We start from the raw sequence: 25,603 nt of genomic DNA on the forward strand, positions 1-25,603 counted from the left end.
GGGAAGTAGCTGAAACTGTAGGGTTGTGTTCCAATAGCCATGTTTCTTGAAGATGATTGTATAATGATAAAGCTTTCACAATGTAACTGTGTGATTGTGAAAACCTTGTGTCTGATGTTCCTTTATCAGGGTATGGACAGATGAGTAAAAAATATGGATAATAAATAAACAAATAATATGGAGAACAAAGTTTAAAATAAATTGAGTAGATTGAAATACTAGTGGTCAATGAGAGGAAGGGGTAAGGGATATGGTATGTATGAGTTTTTTCTTTTTTTCTTTTTTATTTCTTTTGCTGGAGAGATGCAAATGCTAAGAAAAAAATGATCATGGTGATGAATATACAACTATGTGATGATATTGTGAGCCACTGATTGTACACCATGTATAGAATGTTTGTATGTCAAGAATGTTTGTATGTTTGATTGTTAAGGTTTACAATAAAAATATTTTTTTAAGGAAAAAAAAAGAAAAACACCACAATGAGCAGTTAGACATTGCTACCTACCATAACTTACCACACCCCAACCAAAAGCATTCCAGCCAATCCTGCAGAACACCTATGGCATTACAGAAGATTCTACAAAGGCTTCATGCACTAGGGTAACATTCCAGAAACCTACAACCTCCAAATGGGTCCCTGGACCAGTTAAGTCCTGAAATGCAGAGGGGCCAGCCTCTCCAGAACATCAACTAGTTCCATCCTCCTATCCCATATTATCAATAGCCCCTTCCAACATGAAAAAGTTAGAATGGCCATAGCCCAAATACCCCTAAAGAGTGAGAGAAAGATCAAAGGTGATGGTTGAGTTATACAGAGAAGGTAGGGTTTAGCAAATGTGTATGATTGCAGAATCATTATATTGATATTTCTTTTAATCTCCAGTATCTTAGAGCAGTTAGAAGTAAAAACCTAAAATTTTGATTGTGTAACCCTTACCAAACTCTGAAATTTGTTCTACAACTAATTATTTCAATGTGCTTTGAAATTTATTGCCTTTTTGTATATATGTTATTTTTCACAAATAAGAAAAATTATATATTACTTCTAGCCTCCAGTGTTTTGGAGCAACAAGAAGGAAAAGTCTGAAATAGTGGAATGGTAACCCACCACAAACTCTAAAATCTATTCTGTATACTTGTTGAAGTATACTTTGAAAATCATTGTCTTTTCTTTCTTTTCTTAGTATATATGTTATATTTAATAATAAAAGAAATGTTTTTAAAAAACACAATTAGATACCACCTCATACCCATTAAGATGTCTATTACTTTAAAAAATGGAAAATAAGTTTTGGTGAAGATGGGGAAAAATTAGAACCCTTGTACATTGTTGGTGGGAATGTAAAATGGTGCAGCCTGAATGAAGCCGAATGTGAGAATGATAGAGGGAGGAGGGCTGGGGGCACAAATGAAATCAGAAAGAAAGATAGACGATAAAGACTGAGATGGTATAATCTAGGAATGGAATATTATTCAGCTGTAAAATGAAATTCTGATATATGCTACGACATGAATGAACCTTGAAGATATCATGTTGAATGGAATAAACCAGACATAAAAGGACAAATAGTGTATGATTTGATTCCATTCATGTGAAATAACTATATTATATAAATTCATAAAGACAGAAAGAAAATTACAGGGTACTACGGATGGGGGGTGGCAAATGGAAGTTAATGCTTAATGGGAACAGAGGTTCTCTTTGGGGTAATGGAAAAGTTTCAGTAATGGCTGGTGATAAATGGTAGCACAACTTTTTTTAATGTAATTAATACTGCTGAATTGTATACTTGAAAATAGCTAAAATGGGAAATTTATGTTACAATAATAATTTAAGAAAAACGCAATGCTGATACCTATATGACAATGAAATATGAAATGGCAAAACTAAAGAGATGGAGAACAGAATAGTGGTTGCCAGGGGACAGAGATGGGGCCAGGCAGTACAGTTATAAAGGGGTAGCACAAAGGAGTTCCTTTGTAAACAGTCTTGTTTGGTAGGATACAATTGAATAAAACTTCACGTACCCACGCACAAGTTAATGCATATAAAAATGGTGAAAAGTGAATAAAGCTTATAGACTAGTTAATAGTCTTGTATCAATGTCAACTTCCTTTAATACTGTGCTGCAGTTCTATAAGATGTCACTGTTGGAGGAAGTTCGGTGAAGAGTACATAGGACTTAATTACTATTTTGCAACCTCCTCTGTCTGTAATTACTTCAAAATAATTTCAAAAGTTTTAAAAATTGATAAATGTCCAGACCCAACAAGACTTTGGTCCTTGTCTGGGAGTGAGCTGAGGCTTTCTCCAGCCCCTTCCCAATCTAATTAACAGCCTTCTGCCTCTCCATGTGGGACCCTGATTTTTCATTTCTCCCAGATCATACTTTTTTCAGCTACTGTCTCTAACTTAACAGCAAACCCTTCCAGAACACACACTCCAGGGTATATTTCTCCTTCCACCTCATTTGGCAGCAGAGTCTTGGAGCAAATGTCCCAGGGTCAGGCTCTTCCTCCCCAAATATACAATATGAGAACTGCCTCACCCCACCCACCTCTCCAACACTGGGATCCTTCAGCCTGCCTCTGAATTCAGCTGCAGCCAAAGCTTGAAGTGTGGGAGTAGCTCGGAGAGGAATAAATGTGATTGAGGGAAGTCAGTGGGGAAAATGTTGGAGCACTCTGGTTTTCAAGGATCAAAGAGAAACCTTTGGCCCCTGGGGAGAGGGAGTGCAAGGTAAATTGCTTAGGGAACCACCTATACTGCCTCGAGAGTCACTTTTCGTTGAACACTTGGCTTTGAGCCAATATTTGGAACACACCACCAAAAGGCCCTCTCTCTTGAAACCCAAACCAGGTTTTCCAGTATGTGAAGCCTTCTCTACTCACTCCAAGTCCTCCCTCAAACATCATCCAACCCCTAACATCTCAGCAGCTTCTAGCCATAATGTTTGGGTTAGTAGGTCAGTTTGGAGTTTGCTAATTAAAGCTAACTCTGAAAGAGACCTCAAGTGAGCAGGGAACAAAATCAACAGAAGAAAAGAGATGGAGTTGAGTTCATTTCACTCTATGAGAAAATAATCTAGGTGGGAAGTTATAGAAAGAGGTGGGCAGAAAGAAATTTCAAATCCCAAGAGTCGTTTTCCGGATATGCATGCAGCTGTGGGGCTGAGCGTCAACCACAGCAGATTAGACAGTAAACCACAAGGGCCCAGAGAAAGAGCAGATGGAGGATGACTCTACAGAGATCAGTAGGGGTCCCCCAGATACAGATACCCTTGAATTTTGCCCAGCTCTAGGGTAAGGGAACAGCCAGTGTGTGGGAGAGGAGGGCGGGACTGATGTCTGCAGATGCCCAGCAGTCTGGACTGATTGTGGAAATGTCAGGCGGTTGTGCCAAGAGGGGTGAGGGTAAGACAGAATGGGACTGGCACGCGCTCTGAGTCAGCCTAATCTTAACATTCGCAGACTCACCCCAGAAACCTCCGACCCAATCCCCCCTCGGTCTCCACCCTCCATTTCTCTTCCCTCATGTCACAATTCTCTGGCACCCCCTCTAACCCCTCCCCCTCTCTTCCAGGCCTCCCATTCCAGAAATGAGACACCAGGCACCTTCATCTCTGCCTCTATTTTGCTTGCTCACTGAAGTTGGAGGCTGGAGCCAGAGGGGGATGGGGGAGGACAGAGTCAGGCTGCCTGTGATGCTCTCATTCTTCCCGCTTCTATTGATCAGCCCCTCTCTGGAGTAGAACCTCTTCCCAAACACTCCTCCCCTGCCAGGAATCCCTTCAGTCGATATCAACAAGTTAGAAGGGTACAGACAAGAAACAGAAAGCCCACCCTCAAAATGCTTCTGAACCTCCCTTTTCTGGGGTCTCTCCCATAGCTTACACAGGATAACACAATGGTTACACCCAGGCTCTGGAGTCAAACAGCCTGAATTTGTATCCTAACTCTGTCACTTATGAGCTCTATTAACTGCCCTGTGCCTCAGAGTCATCTGCAAATTAGGAAGGATAGTAAAATATTTCACAGGGCTGTTCTAGGGACTAAATGAACGAATCCATGCAAAATATTTGATCCACGGTAATCCCTCAGTAAATACTGGAAAAAGGAGTTATATAATCAAAAACACATATATGCACAGCATTCAAATCTTTTATTTAGAATTTTTATTTTGGCACTTGGTGTTCTGCTTTATACCATTAACATTTCATGTGTCTCATATCTCCAATCCTCTGAAGATCACACATCTCCCAAGATTGAGGACAATCCTCTGTAAAGAGCTGAATGACTCAATCAATCAGCAATTCTCAACTCTCACTCAGAAAATTGCAAATGAATCTATTTTAATGCAACCTATCAACACCCATTTCTCCTCCCCCTATAAGTAGGCATAAAGAAGTCAATTTTTAATTATGTCATGGATTCACAAAATGAAAGAGCACAAAATCTGGAAAACAGCCTTAAATATGGTTTAGTCCAGTGATTAGAATCGCCTAAACATCTAAATTAGAATCACCTAAACTGATACCGGCCCCTTACCCCGGACCCTGAATCTCTGCATACTCCATAATCCACTACGGAGAGGCAAGCCAGACGGCAGTGGTGGCCCAGCCTAAGAAACTCTCCTTGGTGGTGCACAGAGCTAGAGACCTGCACCTGGAGAACATTCCCATTTCTGAACCAGGCCCAAATGAAGTGCTGCTGAAGATGCATTCAGTTGGAATCTGCAGCTCAGATGTCCAGAACTGGCAGCATGGTCAAATTGGAGATTTTGTTGAGAAACAGCCTATGGTGCTGGGGAATGAAGCTTCAGGAACAGTTGTAAAAGTGGGATTGCTGGTAAAGTGACCGTGTTGCCATTGAGCCTGGTGCCCCCAGAGAAACTGATGAATTCTGCAAGACTGGCCAATGGTCTTATCTCCTTCTGGGCCATGCCCCCCAATGATGGGAACCTCTGCCAGTTCTACAAACACAATGCAGTTTCCTTCTACAAGCTTCCTGATAATGTCACCTTTGAGGAAGGGGTCTTAATGGAGCCTGTCTGTGGGGATCCACGCCTGCCAGTGAGTTGGAGTCTTCCTGGGGAACAAGGTTTTTGTGTGCAGAGCTGGACCAACTGGACTGGTCACTTTGCTCATAGGCAAGGAAATGGAAGTTGCTCAAGTGGTGGTGACTGCTCTGTCTGACTCTTGGTTATTCAAAGCCAAGGAAGTAGGGGCGGACCTCATCCTTCAGGTCTCCAAGGAGGGCCCTCAGGAAATTGCCAGTAAAGTAGAAGGTCTGCTAGGATGCAAGTGGGAAACCACCACTGAGTGCATAGGGGCAGAGGCCGCCATCCAAGCGGGTATCTATGCCACCCAGACCCTGGTGCTCGTAGGGCTGGGCTCTGAGATGACCATCGTGCCCCTCATGCACTAAGTGGATATCAAAGGTGTGTTTTGATACTGCAACACATGGCTGATGGCAATTTCAATGCTTGCATTCAAGTCCATGAATGTTCAGCCCTTAGTCACCTATAGGTTTCCTCTGCAGAGAGCTCTAGAGGCCCTTTGAAACATTTAGAAAGGGATTGGGGTTGAAGGTCATGCTCAAGTGTGACCCCAACGACTAGAATCCCTGATGTTAATTGGACTCTGCCCTCATCCCCAACCTCTCAGCATCTTGGGGACTGAATGGCTGGGCAGCAGTATGCTTTGATGCTGAAGCTTCTTTTGAATGGTGACAGTAATTGAAGTAATTCATTATAAATAGAAAGCCTTACGCAGAGGAGGGGGTGTGCCTTAACAACACCAGTAGGGATAGTTTGAGGAAAACTTGTAGCCACAATGACCTCTTCATGTTGAGCAAAGTTCAGCAAGTAGAGCTGAGTTTGACAGGCAGGTGCTGAAACTCCCCTTCTTTCTAGAGTGCTTTAGTAGAGCGAGGAGGGCAGTCTGCCCGTTTGGTTCCTGCTCCTACCATGACTGTGGCCAGGTGCAGTGTGGGGCTAAGTTATGAGACAACTTTATCAAGACTTAATTGGCCCAGAAGTTGATTTTCATGAATATCTGCAACTCAAAGTCTATCAGCAGTTTGATTTTAGAGCACAGTGTTCCTGGAAATAGGTGCCATTTGATTTGATGATAAAAGGAGAATGAGAAAAGAGCCTGGCCTTCCTAGGTCTAGAATAATTTTAAAAACAAACAAATAAAGCCAAAATCCTATGTGAGATCTGACCAGTTGGTATTCCCCAAATATGGAAACAGGGGCCTTCTTTTAAAAACTTCTTTTAAGCTTTTTTTAAAAAAAAAAAAACTTAATTTTCAAGGTGAAGACCCACCCTCCCCCACACCCCACACCCCAGATGTCCACTACTGGCAGCATGGTCGAATTGGGGATTTTGTTGAGAAAAAGCCCATGGTGCTGGGACATGAAGCTTCAGGAACAGTTGTAAAAGTGGGATTGCTGGTAAAGCACCTAAAACCAAGTGACTGTGTTGCCATTGAGCCTGGTGCCCCCAGAGAAACTGATGAATTCTGCAAGATTGGCTGATACAATCTGTCCCCATCTATCTTCTTCGGTGCCATGTCCCCCTGTGATGGGAACCTCTGCTGGGGCAGCCATTGTAGGCTCCCTTGTTGCTGGGCAAACTCCGGGGCAGCCACTGTAGGCTCCCTTGTTGCTGGGCAACCAGAAGAGTCCTACCTGAGGACAGCCATAGTGAGACCTTAAGTCGTCTCTGTGTAAGCCAAAGATATTTAGTCAGTTTTCCCCAGCCCACAGGATTAACACCTCCTTCTAGGCTGTATTGAACTTGCTGATGATTATTAGACAATCCCATTTAATCCTGGCAATTAATTATAAACAAAATCTTTCTATTCTCATAAGCAGTGAAGGGTCTTGGTATCTTTTTATTTGTTTGACTGAAATCTGTGGATCTGTGGCCAGTGGTAGGATCAATCGTATTTTAATTGTGGGATTGTCGATGTAAGATTGTCCAAATCACACCATGCCCACTTGTGACCTTGAGATGATTCATCAAGGAGGATGCTGTAGCCTGACATAGCTTGGGCTGTGGCCTTTAATTTCTCACCGCATCGAGAGGAGGAGGGTGGGTTTGAAGAGGTTCTGGTTTTCTTGTGATGAGAGAATGCTGTGATCAGTGCCTGGAATTTCTCAAACTGCTTAGGGTAATAAATTCTGCTTTGGTGCCTCTGAAAAAAAGAAAAAAAAAAAAGAAATTATGCCTGAGCTCCCCGCGGCAAAGATATTTAATTGGTCTGCGGCCAAGGCATTTTGAAAAGTTTACCCAGGTGATACTTATGTTTAGCCAGGGTTGAAAACCACTGATTTGATCCAACCCCTTATTTTGCTAAAGATAAAACTAAAATCCAGAAGGGGTAAGCAACTTGCCTAAAATCACCCAGTATGTTGCTGCAAGGTGCATCAAGAAAGTGGCACTAGCAAGAATATTCTGACGTTTACAATTTTTCTTGTTGATAGTCAATCCCGAAAGCATTTCTCTTTAGTTCAGGAAGGCGCTATATAATTTGCATTTTAGTTTGGCAGTGGCACTTATGCTTCCGGTAACACTGGAATGAGTTCGCATTCCCTGACCACAAAAGGACAGAAACGGAATTGTACATTCACCACACGTAGCCAGCTGAATTAGCAAAGTTCCCTAGGAGGCCGTTTGAAGTGCCTAAAATGCTTTTCTACCATGATCATCCAGTGCTGAGGGACTTTGACGGGGTGGTGAGAAGAAAGGGGACTGGAAAAGAAAGCCTAAAGCCTTTCCTCCTAAAAGGAGAGGACTGGAAATTAACTCTGAGAATCAGCCAGAGCTGCCAAGAGAGAAAAGCGAGGGAAGGAAGAGAATTTCAATCAGTTCAGGGAGCTCTACTCCTTAAAGACCGAAACTTGATGGACCACCCGGGAACACTAACCCTCCCGGGAGTATGAGTCCCAGGGGAGACATTAAAAACAGGCCCTGAGATAAGGGTACTAAGGAAAACTTCTTTCAACGCTCACCAAATGTGATCCCCCACTAAAGAGATGAGCTCAATCGTCTCCCACCCCTCCGGCCCTCTACGATCCTCCCCTTTCTCCAGCCGGGTTTTTCACAAGCAATCTCCCTACGCCTCAAAAAGGGGGCGGTTCCTGGCCTCACGTGATACTGGGGTCACGTGACGCGGGCCCCGCGGGAGCGGACGTGTGGGTTCCAGCTAGGGGAAATAGCGTAGTCTCCGTGTACCCACCACCCAGCCCCCAGGCCCACTGACCATGCTGTCCCGCCTGCTGAAGGAACACCAGGCCAAGCAGAATGAACGCAAGGAGCTGCAGGGTGAGCCGAATATCCTGTCTGCAGTTTTCTCTCCGGCTGCGGCCTAGCTTCAGCCCCGAGCCTGGACCTTGAGTAGCGCGCCAGGGCCAAGGAAGAACGCGGAATAGCGGGCGTGAGGGAGAGGAAAATAGGGGACGGCTTTTTTGGAAATTCTGTTCCCCTGGCAACGGGCTTTTGACCTTTTAGCAACACTCCTGACCCCCTCGGCAGCACATCCCCCCTCCCAGGCCAGCTTCGCGAAATCCTAGCCCCGCCCACTACTAGTGGACTCCTGTGCCTATTGGTCCAAGGAGCTTCTCCTCTTGGAAGTGGGAAGGGACGCCCCTGAGCGGAGGGGGTTGTGGGGCAAGACAGAAAATGGGGCTGTTGGAGGACAAAAACCATCGAAAGGGGGGTGCGGCGCTCGTTTTCAGAGTTCTGGTTGGGAATCCCGGAGTTACCAGTTTCTCTGCCAACATTGTGGAAAAAGAGTAGTTAGGAATGAGAAATCCTGGGTGCTGCCGCTGATTCCTTGGCGTTCCTGGGAGAGTTCCTTCCCCTACCAGGGTGTTTCTCATCTCTAAAATGAAAGGACTTGCTTTATATTTTGAAAGACCTATTTTAGCCCTGACGTTCAGAGGTTGTATGAGATGGTTCAGCAACTAGCAGAATAGTAATGAATGGATGGGGAACCTTTAGCACCACCCTCAAAAACCAGCTCTTCACTTCAATCCTTTAGAGAAGAGGAGGCGAGAGGCTATCACAGCAGCAACCTGCCTGACAGAAGCTTTGGTGGATCACCTCAATGTGGGGTAGGAACTTCTTTCCATCAACACCAGAGCCTCAAATTTAGGCACTGGCAAGTCTGGCCCTGAGACTGCTTGAGGGGGTGGATGGTCCACTCATTCCTGTACCCCCCCAGTTAACTCTACGGAGAGAGGCTTGAGTCAGCTCTGACCCTAGCATTGGACAGGGTTGGAACAACTGCAGTGGTTAGTGAAGCAGCCAGATTTCCCCCTCCCCACATCAATTTCCCAGGTGCTTACAACTTGGTGCCATCTGCCCACTGGCATCAATGGACCTCTGGACCTCTCCAATCCAGCTGTCACTTCAGTGGGAGGGAGAGCTTCCCTCCTTCACCGCAGTTTACCACCCTCTCCACCTCCCACTTTCTGGCAGGCCTGGGGAGCAGCTGGCAGGAAAGAGATGGTGTAGCCGGTGGGGGGTGAGTGCAGAACCTATGCCAGGATTGAAAGCAAAGCCAAGTTGCTTCTTCACTTCCTTCTGGGTCTCCAGGGGCCACCCCCTGTCCCGCCCTTAAATAAGAATATCAGTAATGGTCAAAGGCTTGAGAAGGACCAAAAAACATTGTCTCTTAAACCTGAAGAGGGCAGAAATAATGATTTGATGGTCCATCAATTTGATAGTTGGAAGAAAGGAGGCAGTATGATATCAGCCTTCCACCCCAGGGCAAGGAGAACAGTTTGGTTGTGATTCCAGAGACTGAGTCAGCTAAGTGAGCTATGAAGGGGCAGGGATCATCTTCATTACTCATCTTAGGGGGAGGTTAGGAGAAGAGAAGGCTGTGGTTGGGGCCTCTGATCTTCCTCCCCTCCAGGCCTCTCCCTTCACTTAGTGTGAATAAGAGAAAAAAGGAAGTTGATATGGAAAACTGGGATTTTGGGGACTCCCAAGGGTATCTGCTGAGGCATTGTTACTGTTTCAGCTTGTCAACTGTGGCCCAGCTATCTCCCAAAGAGAAGGAACAAGGTCTGCCACTTTTCCTCCCTCCTACATTGATGTCTTCTGGGCTTTTCAGTGCCCCAGCAAGGTTGGCCAGGCTTCTCCCTCTTTTCCTTTCCCTTTACTAAGGCCACCCCACTTTCAGCTCTGAGGGCAGCTAAGCCAAAGCTGGATTAGAAAGGGTTTTGTGTTGCTGCCCACACTTCTTTTCATTCCCAAGAAAGGAAAACAAAGGCTCACTCTATCTCAGCCTCTGTCAGGTGTCCTGCCCACTCTCTCAACCCGCTGCCCCCACCCCTTTCCCCCCTTCTAGCCCCCACAGATTCCAGTGGAGGGGGTAGGCAACGGATGTGGAGTCTCCTGGCTGACCTAGAGCTTTGGGGAAGAGAATGAAAGATTCATCAAGCCAAAAAGGGAGGAAAGTGATTGCAGGGCTTGCAGGGCAGAGAGTTGAGAGCACCATTCCCATGGCAGCTGTGGTAACTGCAGCCACCACCTTGATTGAAAACACTGTAGTGCCTAGACAGAAGGGAGGGAACGTGTGTGTTCATTTATCTGTGTAGGCGAAAGGACAAGAATTTGGGGAGATAGCCAGGAAGAAGCCCCTGGGATACCCTCTCCTGACCAGGGTTTCTGGGGAGTGGTTTCTCTCCCATCCCACCCCAGATTCAGGGAGAGGCCCACATTCCCTTCATGACTAGGCCAGTTCCACTTTTGCATAGATCCATGGGCTTCCAATCACGGCTAGATTTGTTCCTGCTGCTGGATTTTCCCAGCTCTCCTACCACCCCTTCTCCCGCCCAGCTTCTTTTTCAGGTTATCTCCCTAGATTAACCCTCCCTTCTCCACCTGGCTGCAGGAATTCTTCTGGAGAGTAGAGGATGGTATGTTTCTAGTCAGCTCTCAGCTCATCTCTTGTGGGAATCCTAGGAATAGGAGGAAGTAGCTGGGTTCATTTGCATGTGCTCGTAGTCATTTACACCACATCCAGAAATGACCACAATCATGTTTTCCCCACTCCCAACTCCTGGCTGGCTTCCCAGTCCTGCAATGGGATATTCGTTCTGGAGACCATCTCCCACTACCTGGGTAAGTTGACCTCTTTCCCTTCTCTAGTGTGGCCCAGGCCTACATGAACCAGAGGAAGCTAGACCATGAGGTGAAGACTCTACAAGTCCAGGCTGCCCAGTTTGCCAAGCAGACAGGCCAATGGATCGGGATGGTGGAGAACTTCAACCAGGCACTCAAGGTGGGCCACACTCCCTAACTCACCACCACTCCATACTACGCTCTAGTTGGCTACCTCCATTCAGGTCATCTCGGGCCTGGGATTAAGGAGGAAGGGGGAATGGTCCCAGAAACCCCATCTATGGTCACAACAGCAGAGAAGCAAGAAGAGATAAAAAGTAGTTGGTGGGTCTGAGCAAAGCCCTTTCCAGGGGATGGATGGAAAGTGCCCCAGACTGGGAGCCACACTCTGCCTACCCTGATTCCTGCTCCCCACTCCCTTTCTCCCCTCCTCAGGAAATCGGGGATGTGGAGAACTGGGCTCGGAGCATTGAGCTGGACATGCGCACAATTGCCACCGCACTGGAATATGTCTACAAAGGACAGCTGCAGTCTGCCCCCTCCTAGCCTCACTCCCCTTCCCCTCTACCCCACCCCTCCTACCTCATCCATGGAGGCAGGAGGGAGGCTCATAGGACTATGAATAAAACACAAGCCTTCATTTCTATGTGGCATGTTTCAAGGGGCTACTAGCTCAGCATGGAGGGCGGGAGTGCAACGAAAGTTGTTTTCCTGAGGAGACAGTTACCTTTTGGGTAGAGGGTGGAACTAGCTTCCTCTAACTGTCCCAACTCTATTCATCCCCTTCTCCTTGGGCCTGGAATCGGATGCAGATAGCTATCGTGTAAGTAGAAGTTGGAAATTACTTTCCTACACCTCCCAGAAATAGGTCCTAGTGGCTCCCACTCCAGACCTTTCCAATTTAGGACTTCATTTTCCTGCAGAGGAGAAACGAGACAGGAAACAAGCTAGGTCCCCAGCTCTGGCACCTTGCCCCTCCTTGTGCTGATGACTTGTCCCAGGCTGGTGCTAAGCAGTGTCATGAGTCTGAGCTAGGTGGGAGATTAACTCCTAGGCATGGGGGCACTTTGGGGCTGGGAAGGGAGAGGAATGACAAGTCCAAGTCCACCAACAGAGAGGGGCAGCTGCCATCTGTGACAGTTCCCTCCTCCTGGGAGACCGTGACATAAGTAGTTGGGAACACAGGCCCAGAAAGACAGCCAAGACAGTGTCCCAGGCAAGCCTGGCCTGTGCCAAGCACCTGCTTCCACCAGCCAGGCTCCTCCTCCTCAGCCCCAACCCCCACCCCATCACATTTAATACTCCTGTCACCCACATACAGCCCCCTCTAGACTTTGGCCTTAGCTGTGGAAACTTGGAAGACTGGAAGCAAAGTTTCTCAAAGCAAAAGAAGCTGTAAGCATTGTGAAATCTCACAGCTTCCCCCAAAGGAGGTAAGCTGGCTTCTGGGAGCTGGAGGGTACTGAGAAAACTAACAAGATATTACATGTATTAACATCAGAGACATCAAATTGAGTGAAATTAAACCAAACACAAAGGACAAACATTGTATGATAATAACTTGTATGAAATAACTAGAATATGCTGATTCATAGAGACAGAACATAAGTTACCAGGAATGGGGGAATGGGAGGGCAGTGGGGAGTTACTGCTTAATGAATGCAGTTTCTATTTGGGGTGATGGAAGACTTGGTAAATAGATGGTGGTCATGGCGGCACAACATTGTGAATGTAGCACAGCCCTGAATTGTATGCTTGAAGGTGGTTAAAATTGGAAATGTTACATTGTATATATTTTACTACAGTAAAAAAATTTACATGTTTGATAACTTAAAGCTTTTAACTTTTAAAGTGCTTCCTCACACATTATCTTCCTGGATTCGCTATTATTTTGAGATGGTACTGGTGTGTGTGAGCCCAACTTAGTAGATGAGAAATAGGTTAAGAGATGCAGTGAGATGCTCAGTATCACACAATAAGTTTGGGGCCACTGGGACTAAAATGCAGGACTCTTGACCCTGTACCTGCTTCTAACAATAAAGCCCAGGTTTCTTTTAGACGGTCCCCATGTTCCTGGTTTAGTAAGAGGGGTGGGGTGATGGCATCAGAGAGGTCCCGCTACTCACACGCAACATGTCTGCACACAGGACCCAGCTAGCTGGTTTTAGTTCTTAGCCACAAATATACCGTCTGCCCACATCTTCACTTCCCCACCCTGAAATAACTTCTCGGTCTGTTCAGACCAGGACTTCTGGCTAAGAAGAATACTTGGTTAAAGACTTGAGGGTCAGAGTAAACCAAGTTTTCCTGTCCAGCCTAGGCTGCCACCTGTAAGTCACTTAGGATCCAGCCATGTGGCTGCCTGTGCTGCTGGGTGCCTTGCTCTGGGCAGTGCTGTGGTGGCTCCGGGACCGTCAGTGCCTGCCCGCCAGCGATGCCTTTGTCTTCATCACCGGCTGTGACTCAGGCTTCGGGCGGCTTCTGGCACTGCGACTGGACCAGAAGGGCTTCCGTGTCCTGGCCAGCTGCCTGACTCCCTCAGGAGCTGAGGACCTACAGCAGGTGGCCTCCTCCCGTCTCCACACCACCCTGATGGATGTCACTGACCCCCAGAGTATCCAGCAGGCAGGCAAGTGGGTAGAGACACATGTTGGAGAAGCAGGTGAGTATGGCTGGGGCCCCCATGCACATGCTGAGGTATCCCTGGTCCCTTCAGTAACCAGAGGAGGGCCACTTGCAGGAGCTAAGGGAAGCTAACTGGGGAAAGACCAGTTCTCTGATCCTCCCAGGAAGGAGATGGGGCTGTTGGAGCATCTCACCTCGCCCCAGTATCTGTCTCATCTCTTTATAGGGCTTTTTGGTCTGGTGAACAACGCTGGTGTGGCTGGGATCATTGGGCCCACACCATGGCTGACACAGGATGATTTCCTTCGGGTGCTGAATGTGAATACATTGGGTCCCATTGGAGTCACCCTTACCCTGCTGCCTTTGTTGCAGCAGGCCCGGGGCCGAGTAGTCAACATTACCAGTGTCCTGGGTCGCCTGGCAGCCAATGGTGGTGGCTACTGTGTCTCCAAGTTTGGCCTTGAGGCCTTCTCTGACAGTCTCAGGTGAGAGGACTGGGGCTCCTGGCTCCAGGCCCAAGGGCAGCCCACTCAGCAAACCAATGAGTGTCTGCTCAGGGCGGGCTAGCAGAGATGATTAAAATACAGCATAGTAATTAAAGAGGAGACATTTTAGGCTAGACCTTATGGGTTCAAATCCCAGCTTTCTCTCACAGCATTGTGACCTTAGGCAGTCTATTTCTCTTTACCTGTTTTCCTCATCTGTAAAATGCGGGGGAGAATGAGAAGACCTGCCTCATGGAGTTTGTGAATAGTCCCTGGCTCATAGTCAACGCTCAGAAAAAGCCTACTACATTATTAAGAGTGGGGAGACATACTGTCAATAACAACTATTAACGATATACTAGTCACTTCATATAACATTTTCTCATTTTTTACCAACAACCTCATGTGAGTAGGTATTAATATCCTTACACTAACATAATTTACCCAAGACCACACAACTAATGAATGGAAGTGCTGGGACTGTGCCCAGGTCTGCTTGCCTAAAAGTCCTGGTCATTTTGTTCTCCTGCACCTTATCTTTAAAAAAATGTTCACCGTTCCATGGGGGACACAAAGGAGACTTGCTGAGTCCTGCCTGTAGGGGTCAAGATAGGGGCCTCAGAGGAAAGGAACAGGGCCTGAATTTTGAGCAGAAGCACAAGTTCCAGCTGAGCCCACCTTAAGGAAACCTGTCTTTATCACCATCACTTAGCAAATAATTTCAATGTCCACTTTTGTCCCTATCCCTCAGTCTTTTTCAGTTGGCATCAGAGAACACATTTTATTCTGGGATTTCTTCATCTGTGCTAGGGTAGTGGGATATGTCCCTACTTTCTCCATAAGATTACCCCCCAGCAAATACCACAGTCTATACTTTTTATATCTAACACCCAGGACTCAAAACATACGCGGGGCGGGGGGGCACAGTGGTGTAGCAGGCAGAATTCTCGCCTGCCATGCCAGAGACCCAGGCTCGTTTCCCAGTGCCTGCCCATGCAAAAAAAAAAAAAAAAAAAAAAAACATATGCATGGGGAGCTAGGAAGTGGGAGTTCCTTTAGAACAGGAGTTGGCAAACTATGGCAGCCACTTACGGTTTTATAGCCCACAAGCGAAAAATGTTTTGTGTATTTTTAAATGGTTATGTTGTAAATGGTTATATAAGTACCTACATAATATCCTCAGTTTTGTTTCTTGGCCTGCCATGCCTAAAATATTTACTATCTGGCCATTTAAGAACAAATTTGCTGACCCCTGCTCTAGTTCACAGAAGAAAATATAAACAATAACAAGCCTCGATAACTCCCTTCCTCTGTCCCACTAGTTCCAGGGCAGCAGGGACCTCCTCACTGACAGGACCCCTGAACATGGCCTAAGATAACTTTCCCATCTCAGCAACCCCATTCATGTCCTTTTGGTCCCCTCCCCATAGGGCAATAACCTAGAGCTCTCCCTCTGCCTCCCATCCAGGCGAGACATGGCTCCTTTTGGGGTACAGGTCTCCATTGTGGAACCTGGCTTCTTCCAAACTCCTGTGACCAACTTGGAGACTTTGGAGGATGCCCTGCAGACCCGCTGGGCACGGCTACCTCCTGCAACACGGGCCTGCTATGGAGAGGCCTTCCTCACCACGTGTGAGTAGCTGGGCTCTTAAAGGGGCATATAAAGGGAAATCGGGATGCCACAAGACAGCACCAACCCTTGTGGAGCCTGCCCACTCCCCTAGCTTGGGAAAGAGATTGAGGCTCTCTCTCACCCCCTGCTGAATAAGCCCCAGGACCTGGAAGATAGGGTCTGAGGTGAGCTGGACTGGAAGAGGGTCACTGATGTCAACCACCCCACTGGGCTGCAGACTTGAAAGTACAAGCGCGCATCATGAACCTAATCTGTGACCCGGACCTGACCAAGGTGAGCAGGTGCTTGGAACATGCCCTAACTGCTCGTCACCCCCGAACCCGCTACAGCCCAGGCTGGGATGCTAAGGTCCTCTGGCTGCCGGCTTCCTACCTGCCAGCCAGCCTGGTGGATGCTGTGCTCGCCTGGGTCCTTCCCAAGCCTGCCCAGGCAGTCTCCTGAATGTGGCCTTCCTGCAAGAGATTGTTCTTCAAGGGAAAGGACTAAGTCTGATCCCCATCCTGGTACTGCCTGGTGCCTGACACAAAGCAGATACTCAATAAATGTGTATTGTTAAAAAATAAATTATTAATAACATAGGTGGGTAGAAATGAGGGTACCCAGTGGGAGACTATCCCCATTTAAGTGTTAATTAACCTAGGCTGACTATTGCCCAGGGTCTCTGGCCTGGGTGGTGGTGGGCGGTGACAAGGAGACAGTGTCCTATCTATAAGTAATCTCCTTTAAAGCTTGCCTGGAGGAATGGCCACAAGAGGGCACTTCATACAGTTTCCTTGATTTCCTAGTTAGAGTAAAGTAGCAATTCAGTGTTTGGAGTGGGAATGGCCTTTCTCTCTTTTTCTCCAGGGCTGGGGGAAAGGAGGGGGTTGAGGAGAGAGAGTTAAGGGGTGTCAGAGCCAGGATAAGAGCCAGAACCTAAGTTCTCCCGTGACCCCAATCTAATGGACACAAGACAGCTTATTGCCACTGTGAAAAAAGTTGGGTCCCCTTGAGGACTGGTAGGGTTGGGGACTGTTGGGCCCTTAGAGGTAGGTAGAAGCCAGAGAGATGTCCAACGTGGATGTGGGCTGGGCTTTCCAAAGTAGGACCTTTTTGGAGAATCCTTTTGATTTATGTAAGAGATGACTTCAGAAATGTTTCAGCAGGAGCCTGGTCACCAGCCTAGGTGGACAGGGGAGGACACTGGACCACATTCTCCCCAGATTTCCCCTTCCACTTGCCAGCTGATCCATTGTCTTCAGCAAACATTCTCTTTCCCCAAATACCCCCCAAAATAGGCCTGCCTTTCCCTAGAGGTGTGAAGAGAACAGTCCCCAAGGACAAAGAACTTGGATAAGGAGAGGGAAGGGACAAAATATCATTCTTTAAGACATACTGAGACTGTCTCTTTTTGGTCTGAAAAAATAATCCGTTTAATTGAAAAACCTGGTGTTTACTATTCCACTCCCCTAAATGAGGGGGCTGAGACCAGACCCCCTACATCACCTCATAGCCCCTTCTGATACTCTTCACAAGGTAGCAGGCAAGGACAATTCCCAGGACCTGGAAGAAAAGATGAAGAGGTGACATGGAAGAGTGTTGGTGAGGAGCCAGAAGGGCAGTGAACCCCCCAAAAATTCAAGGGATGCCAAACCCACCCAGGACTCCCTGCCCCAGGCCAGTAACTCCTCCTTGGCACCCTCCTCCCCACTGCTGCTGCTCCTCAGAGGCCACTGAGTCCCAGCCCCTGCTCAGAGTACCTCTCACCTCCACAAAGGCAATGCCCAAGGCTGCTGCAGCCACCAACAACACATTGCTCCTCAGCCAGTTCCCGATAAGCTGCACACAGCCCTGAGGGATGGGAAGTGCACAAGGAAAACCTTATAAGACACTTTCCACCCACCTCCCCTGGGCCATCTCTTTCCACCCCTAGCATACCTGAACCCCTTCCCATCCCTGACATTGAACTTCCCAGAGCCCAAACCCTCTCCACCTCCAATCCTTTGTCTCCCTTGCCTCTTGAAATACTTCCCAGGTTTCCTAAGTCCCTTACTATCTCAGCCACTTCCTTACCTTGGTATAGATATTTTCTGGCTTGAAATTAATCCCACAGTTATGAGTGACATTGATGCAGCAGGAGTCAGGGACTCTGCCCATGGGTTGCAGAGGGATGGCATTCCAGTCTGAATAATTAGTCGCCCCACAGCACTCAAACTGGAAGAAGGGAGAGATAGGAGTGAGACAGTTATCAAGTGAACCTCCACTTTCAGTGTGGAGATGAGATTCCTCTTCTCCCACTACCCCTTTTCCTAGGAACTCCACTCACCTTTTTCTGCATACGGTCCAGGAATGAAGCAGTTTGGTTGTTTTTTGGATAATCCTGCATGTACTCCTGGAAGTCCTTGCTAAACTTTGACATCACCTAGAAGTGGGGAGGAGAGCTGCCGAGGTCAGAAATCAGAGGATCTGAGTCCCAGAGCAGCCACACCTCTGAAACAGGGCCCTCCCCTTATTCCTCACTTACCTTTTCTCTAAACACATAGCCAGCAATGGCTGCAGCCACCTCCACCAGCATGATAAGAGACAGGAAGATGGCAAACTACAGATACAAGGAATAGAAGCTAGATTTGGAGTCTATGGGTGAGAGGGTCTGCTCTAGCCCAGCCACTCCCTGAAACATTTGCAAAGAGGTCTTCCATCTCATGCACCCTTTTCCATCCCCACCACAGAAATGCCCTTCCTTGGGCCCAAGCACCCATGCTGGCCCCACTTTACTCACCGTGATCACAAGACAGTAGTTCTCCTTGCAGACCCCACAGCAGCCCATAAAGGCCACGAAGAAGAGGAAGACACCTAGGGCAATGATGACCATGGACAGCAGGAAGCCAGTAGTGTTTCCCTGAGTAATGATCTGCCTCAGGACAATCTGGGCTCCCACACCCACAGCAATCAGCCCTACTGCACAGGCCTGGGAGAAGAGCAGTCAGCGTTAGGCCAGACCCACATCCCAGTAGCCCTCCTATGGTGGGTACCATGGAGGAAAAAGACTTGATCCCACCCTGGAAAGGGAGATTCTCACACCTCCACTGAAACTTTTGACTGTGTGGGAGAGGGTGGCCCATCCTTGCCCCATGGTGAAGTCTAAGGAGTTTATTCAAAGCACTCAGGGAGAAGGGAGTTGGGAGTCACGCTTTCCTTCAGGCTGCTCTTTAACCACCGGAATTTGCATAAAGCAAAAGTGGAAGTTCTCAGAAAGCCATGACCCCAGGGCAGACTCCTGACCAAGAGTGGGTGTTTCCGATGAGAATTCAGGCTCAGACCTCTCCCAGAACCGCCCCTCTCCATTGCCTACCCCACACCCATTAGCTGTGGCCATGGTTCCTTCCTAGGCCAGGGAAGGGAAGAGGGGAACAAAAGGGGTCAAGAGTGGTCTGCCCCTCCTTGGACAGTAGCCTCACAAGCCAAGAGCCCAGGGCAGGAGTAAGATGAGATGAGCAGAGCCCTCCCCTGTCCCCAAGCAGCTGAGAAGGGTGAAGGAGGATAAGAGGATGGGGAGGAATGAAGGGTGAAAGGGAAGAAAGGGTGGAGGAGGATGGGAAGCTGAAGGAAGCCCCGTGGCGATAACATCAGGCCGTTGGCTGGTTACCCCACTGCCCTATATCACAAGTGGTTGGGTCACAGGCAGGAAGAGCCAGGAGGGGTTAGGGCTAAGATGTTAAGCACCCAGCTGGCTATTCTCGGTCCAAACACGCCTCAGGGATCCCCACAGTTGTGAGGGAGGGGGCGCTGAGCTGTCTTTGGCCCGGGGCTTGCCACATCTGGTCTCCAGCTGCCTCCATTCTACCTCCCTCGGCCCTCCCCACTCTGGAGCCAGGTTTCCCCGCACCCTGTTATCGCCGCACCACCACCACCACCACCTCCCCGCCCCTCCTCTCCACTCACGCAAAAAGCCACCAGAAGAACGTAGAGCAAGAACTTGACACATTTCATTCCTCCGTCCACCGCCATGGCTGCGAGGACAGACGGGAGGGCTGGGGGATTAGAACCCGCCGACGCGGGGGCGCGGTTTCCGGGCTCTCGGCCCGCCCTGGAGGCCTTCCCTGCCGGGCCTCCATTCCCGGCCCCGCCCACCCGGAAACCAGCGGTCAGATCCACGTCTCCCAGGCCCCTCTCCCCCCACTTACAAAAGGGCTGGGGACTACGGCCGCAAAGCCGGGACCCCAGCCCGCCGCTTCCCGGGGGCTCAGGCCTGACGCCGACTCTCTGCCCACCCCTTCCCCGCCAACCAGCCTCCAAAATGATCCCCAGCCCAAGACTGCCTCCCAGGCCACTTTCCCCGGTGTTCTAACCTCACCATCCACCCCACCCCCAAAAAGAACAAAAAGTTCGGCCAGCACCCTCCCTCCCGCCTCGCCCGGACTCTGGAACTTGAAAGCAAAGTTGCTCGAGGGCAACGGAAGCGGCCGGACTGCGCCGGACAGACGTTCGGCGGCTCGCGGCGCGCCCCGGGAGGAAGGAGCCGCCCCGCGGGCTCCCCCGCCCCGCTCCGAAGCCTTCCGTGGGCCCCGCGGCCTCACCTGGGCTCCCCGAGGCTCTGCGCTCCTCTCTCGCCGCGGCTGAGGGGCTCTCGAGCAGCTCTTGAGCGGCTCGCCCGGCCCCGCCCGCGCCGCGGCCCCGCCCCGGACTCCAGCCGCAGCCCTTTCCCCGCCTCCGCCTCGCCCGGGGGGCCGCCAGCCTCCCTCATGTGACGCGGGAACAGCCGCGGCCTGAGTCACCCGGGCCTGCAAAAGGAGGGCCGAGCCCCCAGCCCTCTCAGGGCCACGTACCCCCACCCACAAAACGGCGTCCAGCTCTGCAAAGGGTCGGCATCAAGGGCAGGACCTCAGGGCTCTGGGACCCTCTGGCACCCTCAACCCCGTGCCAGCCCGAGTTGGAGCGCGGGACCAAACGCCTCCTGGTTTTCTGTGGTTCCGAGAAGCGGGGAAGGAGGTGGGTGAGAGCCCAAGGAGGGATGGGCGACCCGGTTACCCTCTGAGCATCCAAGCGGCAGAGCTTCTAACCACTATCTGTAGTTGTTTCAACTTGTTATTGTAATGGTTATTTTAGCATGGTTCCACTCCTTTACATACTATAGTTTACACTTGTTATTGTAATGGTTACTTCCCACTCCTTTACATGGTGCTGTAGTTTGTGCTCGTTAATCGTAATGGTTACTTACTTAATTCAGTTACTTTTCATTGTAATGGTAGCAACTCCATCTCCCATTGCTTGAATCCATAAAAACCCTAAACAGATTTGAGGTTTTTCTTACTCCTGTCTCCTTTCTTGGTGGCGGTGAAATAAGGCCCTTTCTCTCTCTGAAGCACGGATGTCACTACATTTATTTCAGTGCGAATCTGACAGTGAACTTGCCGTTTTCTGCCTCAAGCTCAGGCAGAGACAAGATGGATTGCGGAGGCCTCCTCATCTTTAACCCAGAGCTGGCCCCCTGCCTCTCCTCCGCCTCCAACTTCGTTCAAGTCCCCACCCATCCCCTGGTCAGCAGAAGTTTATGTGAACTGCCCAGGATCAAGTTCTGTATTTCTGTAAATACTTCCAGAAAGCCCCTGGCCTCACTTCCCTGAGAGTCTCCCTACATTCTAGAGTGGGAATGCCTGTTCCCCGTCTCTGTTAGAACAGCTTCTGTTTTCCAAGGCCCCTGGGCAGTAGGCTGAGAAGGGGCAATGCCCCACCCCCACCCCACCCAGTCAATCATGACACATCAAAGTTCCTCTGGTGGGGAGGGAGGTTGGCAAAATCTGTGCTCCTAGCATTCCTGGAGTAGCTGATTTGGGGGGAGAAATGGGGGCCCCTAAGACACCCCATCCTAGCAAGTAAAACTTATTTTATTATCCTAGAAAGCAAAACCAGGTGACGGTGGCTGGAAGGAGAGGTGGTGGGCTAAAGCTGCCTTCTCCCTTCTGTGGGGGGTTGGGGAGGGGCCCAACCCCCCACAGAAGGAGGTCCCCAGAAGGAGGAGGGGTAAACAGGCAAAGGAGTAGAGCAGCCATCAGACTCCTACTTCCCCAGCCAGAACCCCACCACTTAGGTTCTTATGGTCCTGCCTCAAGAACCACTTCCTGAGTTATGGAGTGTGTGTGTGTGTGTGTGTGTGTGTGTGTGTGTGTGTGTACCCAAAGGAGGGGGAAAAAAAACTGTAAGAGCAAAAGGAAAGAGATCTGGGCTGGGCTGAGAACAAATTTCCAGGATCACAATCCTTCTGGCAGAACACACCAAGTTGGTTTTGGACCTTACTCCCTGTTAAAATTGCAGGCAGGCTGTAGAGAATGCTGAAGAAAGAAATATTCATCAGTTTTGTTTTTTGTTTTTATTGCACTGCCATTCGATGCTGGGCATATGCCACATTCCAGGGGCAACATGAAGACGAAGACAGTAGTCCTGCCCTCGGGCAGGATCAAGCCAGTGCTGTGAAGAGGGGCAGAGGCCTCCAATGGCAGCTGGACAAACTCAGAGGGATGGACAGGTGGGGCCTCTACTGAATGAAGAAGAATAGGTTTCACAGAAGCAGTAGTGTTCTCTGAGGTGACCTTGGAAAATAAGAAGCAAGCTCCATTTCAGGGCAAAAAAAGGGGTAATCTAAAAAGTACATGGCAGGCTGGATTTGGCTGTTTAAAAGGTTCAGGGAAGGATGTAGTGAAAGATGGATGGAAAGGTGGTCTGAATGATCAAGCTTGAGAGACCAACCAAGTACAATACTTAGTCCTTGATAGAATCTTTGAACAAACCAGCTGTGAAAGGCATTTGAATATGAACTGAGAATTCAACATCAGGAAATTATTTGTGTTAGCTGTGATAATGATGTTATGTTTATGTAAAAGAATTACCTTATTCTTTAAAGATGCATACTAAAATATTGAAGGGCAAAACGTCATGTCTGTAATTTGATTGAGAGTACTTCTCAACAGGAAGCAAAAAGGAAAGTTGTCCAGGTTTTAGGACTGTTGAGGACCAGGAGGGCCACTGGGTAGCTTGACCAATGTTCTACAGGCAATGAAGAGTAGTAGAAAGTTTTAGATCCGTCGGGTGACACTATCTTGGGATTGAACACCACATCAGAATGAGGAGGAATGAATGTCAGGTGGCCTGGAGGAAAGCTAGAACATCAATGCCATGGTCCAAGGGAGACAGTGAGGGCTGGAACCAAGGAGAAGCCAGAAAAGAAAGGAGGGAAATATGACCAGCATTTCAGAGGGCGAATCAAAGGACTGGGTGACTGTTTACATGTGGAAGGAGGAGGAGACAAGTGAGAAGAGTCAGCGACGACTTGGAGCTTCTGAAACTGGATGCCCAGGGGAGGAGGAGGTGGTCACCCAAGGCAGCAGGCACCTGAAGGGCAGTGAAGGGTTACCAGGAGTTGGGTTTATGAAGCTCAGGAGAGGAATCAGACTAGAGATAAGTGATATCTGAAGCGATGAGTGGATGAGAGTCAGAGCAAGAGAAGAAGACAGAAGCAGAGTCACAGGGAACCCTTACAGTTAAGGAACACGTGGATAGGGGTTAGGAGCCTGTCAAGAGACTGCAAGGGAAAGGAACTTGCAAAACCGGACCTCTGTGCTATGCCAGAACTGGGCATCTATATCCATTAGCACATGTAATCCTGAAAACAACCCTGTTAGGTCAGTATTATTTTACCTATTTTAGACATGAGGAAACTGAGGCTAAAAGAAATGAAATAGCATATCCGGAGTCCAAGGCAGTAAAGGGCAGTGTTAGAATTTGAACCCAGATCTCTTGGGGTTCCAAAATGCTTTTCTCTTTTTCTCTAGGAGGCCAAGAGAAAAGAGAGCTTCAAGGCAAGAGGAGAGGACAGTGGCCAAAAGTCTCCAAAAGTGCAGAGAGGACAAGATGACTGAAGTGTTCATTGGATGAGGCGGCTTCTCCAGAGCAGTGTTAGGCAGGGTCTGGAGCACCTGCTATGGACCAAGGAATGAGGAGGAAATGGAGCCATCTGGATAGGCACAGGAAGAACTAAAGTAAGGGGGCCAGGAGAATGGGACCCTCCTAAAGGAACACCAGGGCAAGAAGCTGAGAGCAAACTGTGGAAGATGCAAAGCAATGACAACAACTTGGTAAAGCAAAGGGGAGAGGAAAGATGGTGCAGGGGCATAGATACACCCTCCCACCCTGCCCCCCAGCAAATATGCTTGTGGAAGGGAGGGAGCGAGAATAGCCTATTTTTATAGCCTGGTGAGTCAGCACAGAGCCCTGGGTGCCTGCTGGACTTCGGGGAAGAGGGGCTGTGAGTGAGAATGTGGCTGACCATGGGCCTGGACCTTCCTGTCACATCCTTCAGAGCCTCCCACACCTGCTTTAGGCGTCAGGCATCTAGATATGCCACCAAGCTGACCCGGTTTGCCCAGGCTGCTGCCCCTTAGGTGCCTGGCACTGGCTGGTGGTAGGTGAACTGGGATAGACACCCTTGTCCCTCCCCACAAAGCAAGGCCAGGCTGCTCTCCAGCTCCACCATGCCCCCACCTAGGGCCAGCTGCAGGGCATGGGGGCCACAAGTGACCCAAACAAAGGTGGCACCTTCTGAGAGCATGTCAGACTCAGTGACCCTAAAAAAATCTTTGAGGCACACACTCATCCCGTCTCCATTCCCCAAACACAAGCACTTTGGCTCTCTCCTCCCAACTTCTCCTAGAGGGCCTTGGGGCTAAAAAGGTTAACAAAGCTGCCTAGAGACCCAAGCAGGATAATTACAGGGTTTAAAAAGTGGTGTGCAGGGAGGATGGTAATTACACTGTGAGGTCCTCCCTGGAGGCTCCAGGGTTTGTGGGCAGAGGCCTAGGAAGGGTCCATTACACAAACCTACCTCCTCCAGCCCAGAATAGCCTCTCCACACACCCCCAGAGGCTGACGCTGGGAGGGCAGGAGAATGGACAAGCAAGCCCCATAGGGAAGCCCCACCTCCTCTGGTACATCCCAACGACCTAGCCCCCTCCCCTCCTTGGAAAGACCCGTTGTGCAAGGGAATGGGTCCACTAACATCTCCTTCCCACCCTCCACCCCCCCACCCCCCAAAATAGGACCTTTAGGAAGAAAAAGTGAAAAGGGATGAGATTAGGGCTCCTCCCCGAGGAAGAAAGAAAGTTTGCGACTCCTCACTGAGCGCAGCACTATAGCTGATGGCCAGGGCAGTTTTGGTGTGGGGAAGATGTTCTGCAAGGGGTGCAGGACAGCAAGATGGCTCCCTCCTCCTTACAGTGATTTCTCCGTTCTGTCAGTCGCAGCTCTGACAGTGGCTGGGCATCTCTGGCCTCTAGCTCTGGCGACAGGCTCCCAGGACCTGCAGCAACTCTTTCTGGGAATGTAAGGGACCCTCTCCAGGAGGCTACACAGCACCTCTCTCCTTCCTTCCCGCCCCGAAACTTTGCCCCCTTCCCCAGGACACCGCCTCCTTCCTTTCCGGGTAACTCGCACTCTTCAAATCTAAGTATCTCCCTTAGGCCCAGACGAATATTTGCTATGAACCGGTCAGGACCTTGAAAGAGGCAGGCCTGAAGGTTGCCTGGGTAACGCCCAGACCTCTGAGGGGCACCCCTGGCAAGGGGACAGTTGCCTAGGAGACCAGGACAGTAGGTGGGGCCCCAAACCCTGGTAAACCTATATTGGTATCAGGAGAGGAAAGGTCTAAATGTCCAGATCTCTCCCAACTTCTTTTCCTTAAAGCCA

General features: G+C 49.1%; 3 protein-coding genes, 2 long non-coding RNA genes and 1 pseudogene across 9 annotated transcripts; 4 read left to right on the forward strand and 2 right to left on the reverse strand.

Annotated features, from left to right (window-relative positions):
- Positions 1-3,347: 3,347 nt before the first annotated feature.
- On the forward strand, positions 3,348-5,632 carry LOC143690647 (sorbitol dehydrogenase pseudogene; annotated as a pseudogene).
- Positions 5,633-6,882: 1,250 nt separating this feature from the next.
- Positions 6,883-8,603, reverse strand: LOC143642501 (uncharacterized). The gene is made up of 2 exons (XR_013155695.1): positions 8,023-8,603; positions 6,883-7,205 (listed from the first exon to the last, which is right to left on the reverse strand). It is a non-coding gene; the product is annotated as an uncharacterized LOC143642501 (long non-coding RNA).
- Positions 8,156-11,786, forward strand: BLOC1S1 (biogenesis of lysosomal organelles complex 1 subunit 1). Of its 2 annotated transcripts, none has more exons than XM_077110965.1 (4): positions 8,156-8,335; positions 9,054-9,126; positions 11,174-11,306; positions 11,582-11,786. In XM_077110965.1, the coding sequence occupies exons 1-4, from the start codon at positions 8,275-8,277 to the stop codon at positions 11,690-11,692; spliced, it is 378 nt and encodes a 125-aa protein (XP_076967080.1). In that variant the 5' UTR covers positions 8,156-8,274; the 3' UTR covers positions 11,693-11,786. The 2 variants fall into 2 exon arrangements, with proteins under 2 accessions (XP_076967080.1, XP_076967081.1); XM_077110966.1 differs by lacking the exon at positions 8,156-8,335 and adding an exon at positions 8,504-8,729.
- A 77-nt stretch (positions 11,787-11,863) lies between these two features.
- Positions 11,864-17,489, forward strand: RDH5 (retinol dehydrogenase 5). 4 transcript variants are annotated; one of them, XM_077110961.1, is made up of 5 exons: positions 11,864-11,969; positions 12,468-13,808; positions 13,998-14,256; positions 15,725-15,888; positions 16,107-17,488. In XM_077110961.1, exons 2-5 carry the CDS (start codon positions 13,499-13,501, stop codon positions 16,328-16,330), a joined length of 957 nt encoding a protein of 318 aa, XP_076967076.1. In that variant the 5' UTR covers positions 11,864-11,969; positions 12,468-13,498; the 3' UTR covers positions 16,331-17,488. The 4 variants fall into 4 exon arrangements, with proteins under 4 accessions (XP_076967076.1, XP_076967077.1, XP_076967078.1 ...); XM_077110962.1 differs by having other exon boundaries at positions 11,904-12,579; positions 13,462-13,808; positions 16,107-17,489; XM_077110963.1 differs by having other exon boundaries at positions 11,904-12,579; positions 13,467-13,808; positions 16,107-17,489.
- CD63 (CD63 molecule) lies at positions 17,277-20,560 on the reverse strand. The gene is made up of 8 exons (XM_077110964.1): positions 20,446-20,560; positions 19,811-19,878; positions 18,648-18,836; positions 18,393-18,467; positions 18,195-18,290; positions 17,942-18,082; positions 17,636-17,719; positions 17,277-17,431 (listed from the first exon to the last, which is right to left on the reverse strand). The coding sequence occupies exons 2-8, from the start codon at positions 19,874-19,876 to the stop codon at positions 17,366-17,368; spliced, it is 717 nt and encodes a 238-aa protein (XP_076967079.1). The 5' UTR covers positions 19,877-19,878; positions 20,446-20,560; the 3' UTR covers positions 17,277-17,365.
- Positions 20,561-20,569: 9 nt separating this feature from the next.
- On the forward strand, positions 20,570-24,867 carry LOC143642502 (uncharacterized). The gene is made up of 3 exons (XR_013155696.1): positions 20,570-20,857; positions 22,279-22,391; positions 23,695-24,867. It is a non-coding gene; the product is annotated as an uncharacterized LOC143642502 (long non-coding RNA).
- The last annotated feature ends 736 nt before the right edge of the window (positions 24,868-25,603 follow it).

The sequence above is a fragment of the Tamandua tetradactyla genome, chromosome 7 (assembly GCF_023851605.1).
Source record: "Tamandua tetradactyla isolate mTamTet1 chromosome 7, mTamTet1.pri, whole genome shotgun sequence".
Classification (NCBI taxonomy): domain Eukaryota; kingdom Metazoa; phylum Chordata; class Mammalia; order Pilosa; family Myrmecophagidae; genus Tamandua; species Tamandua tetradactyla.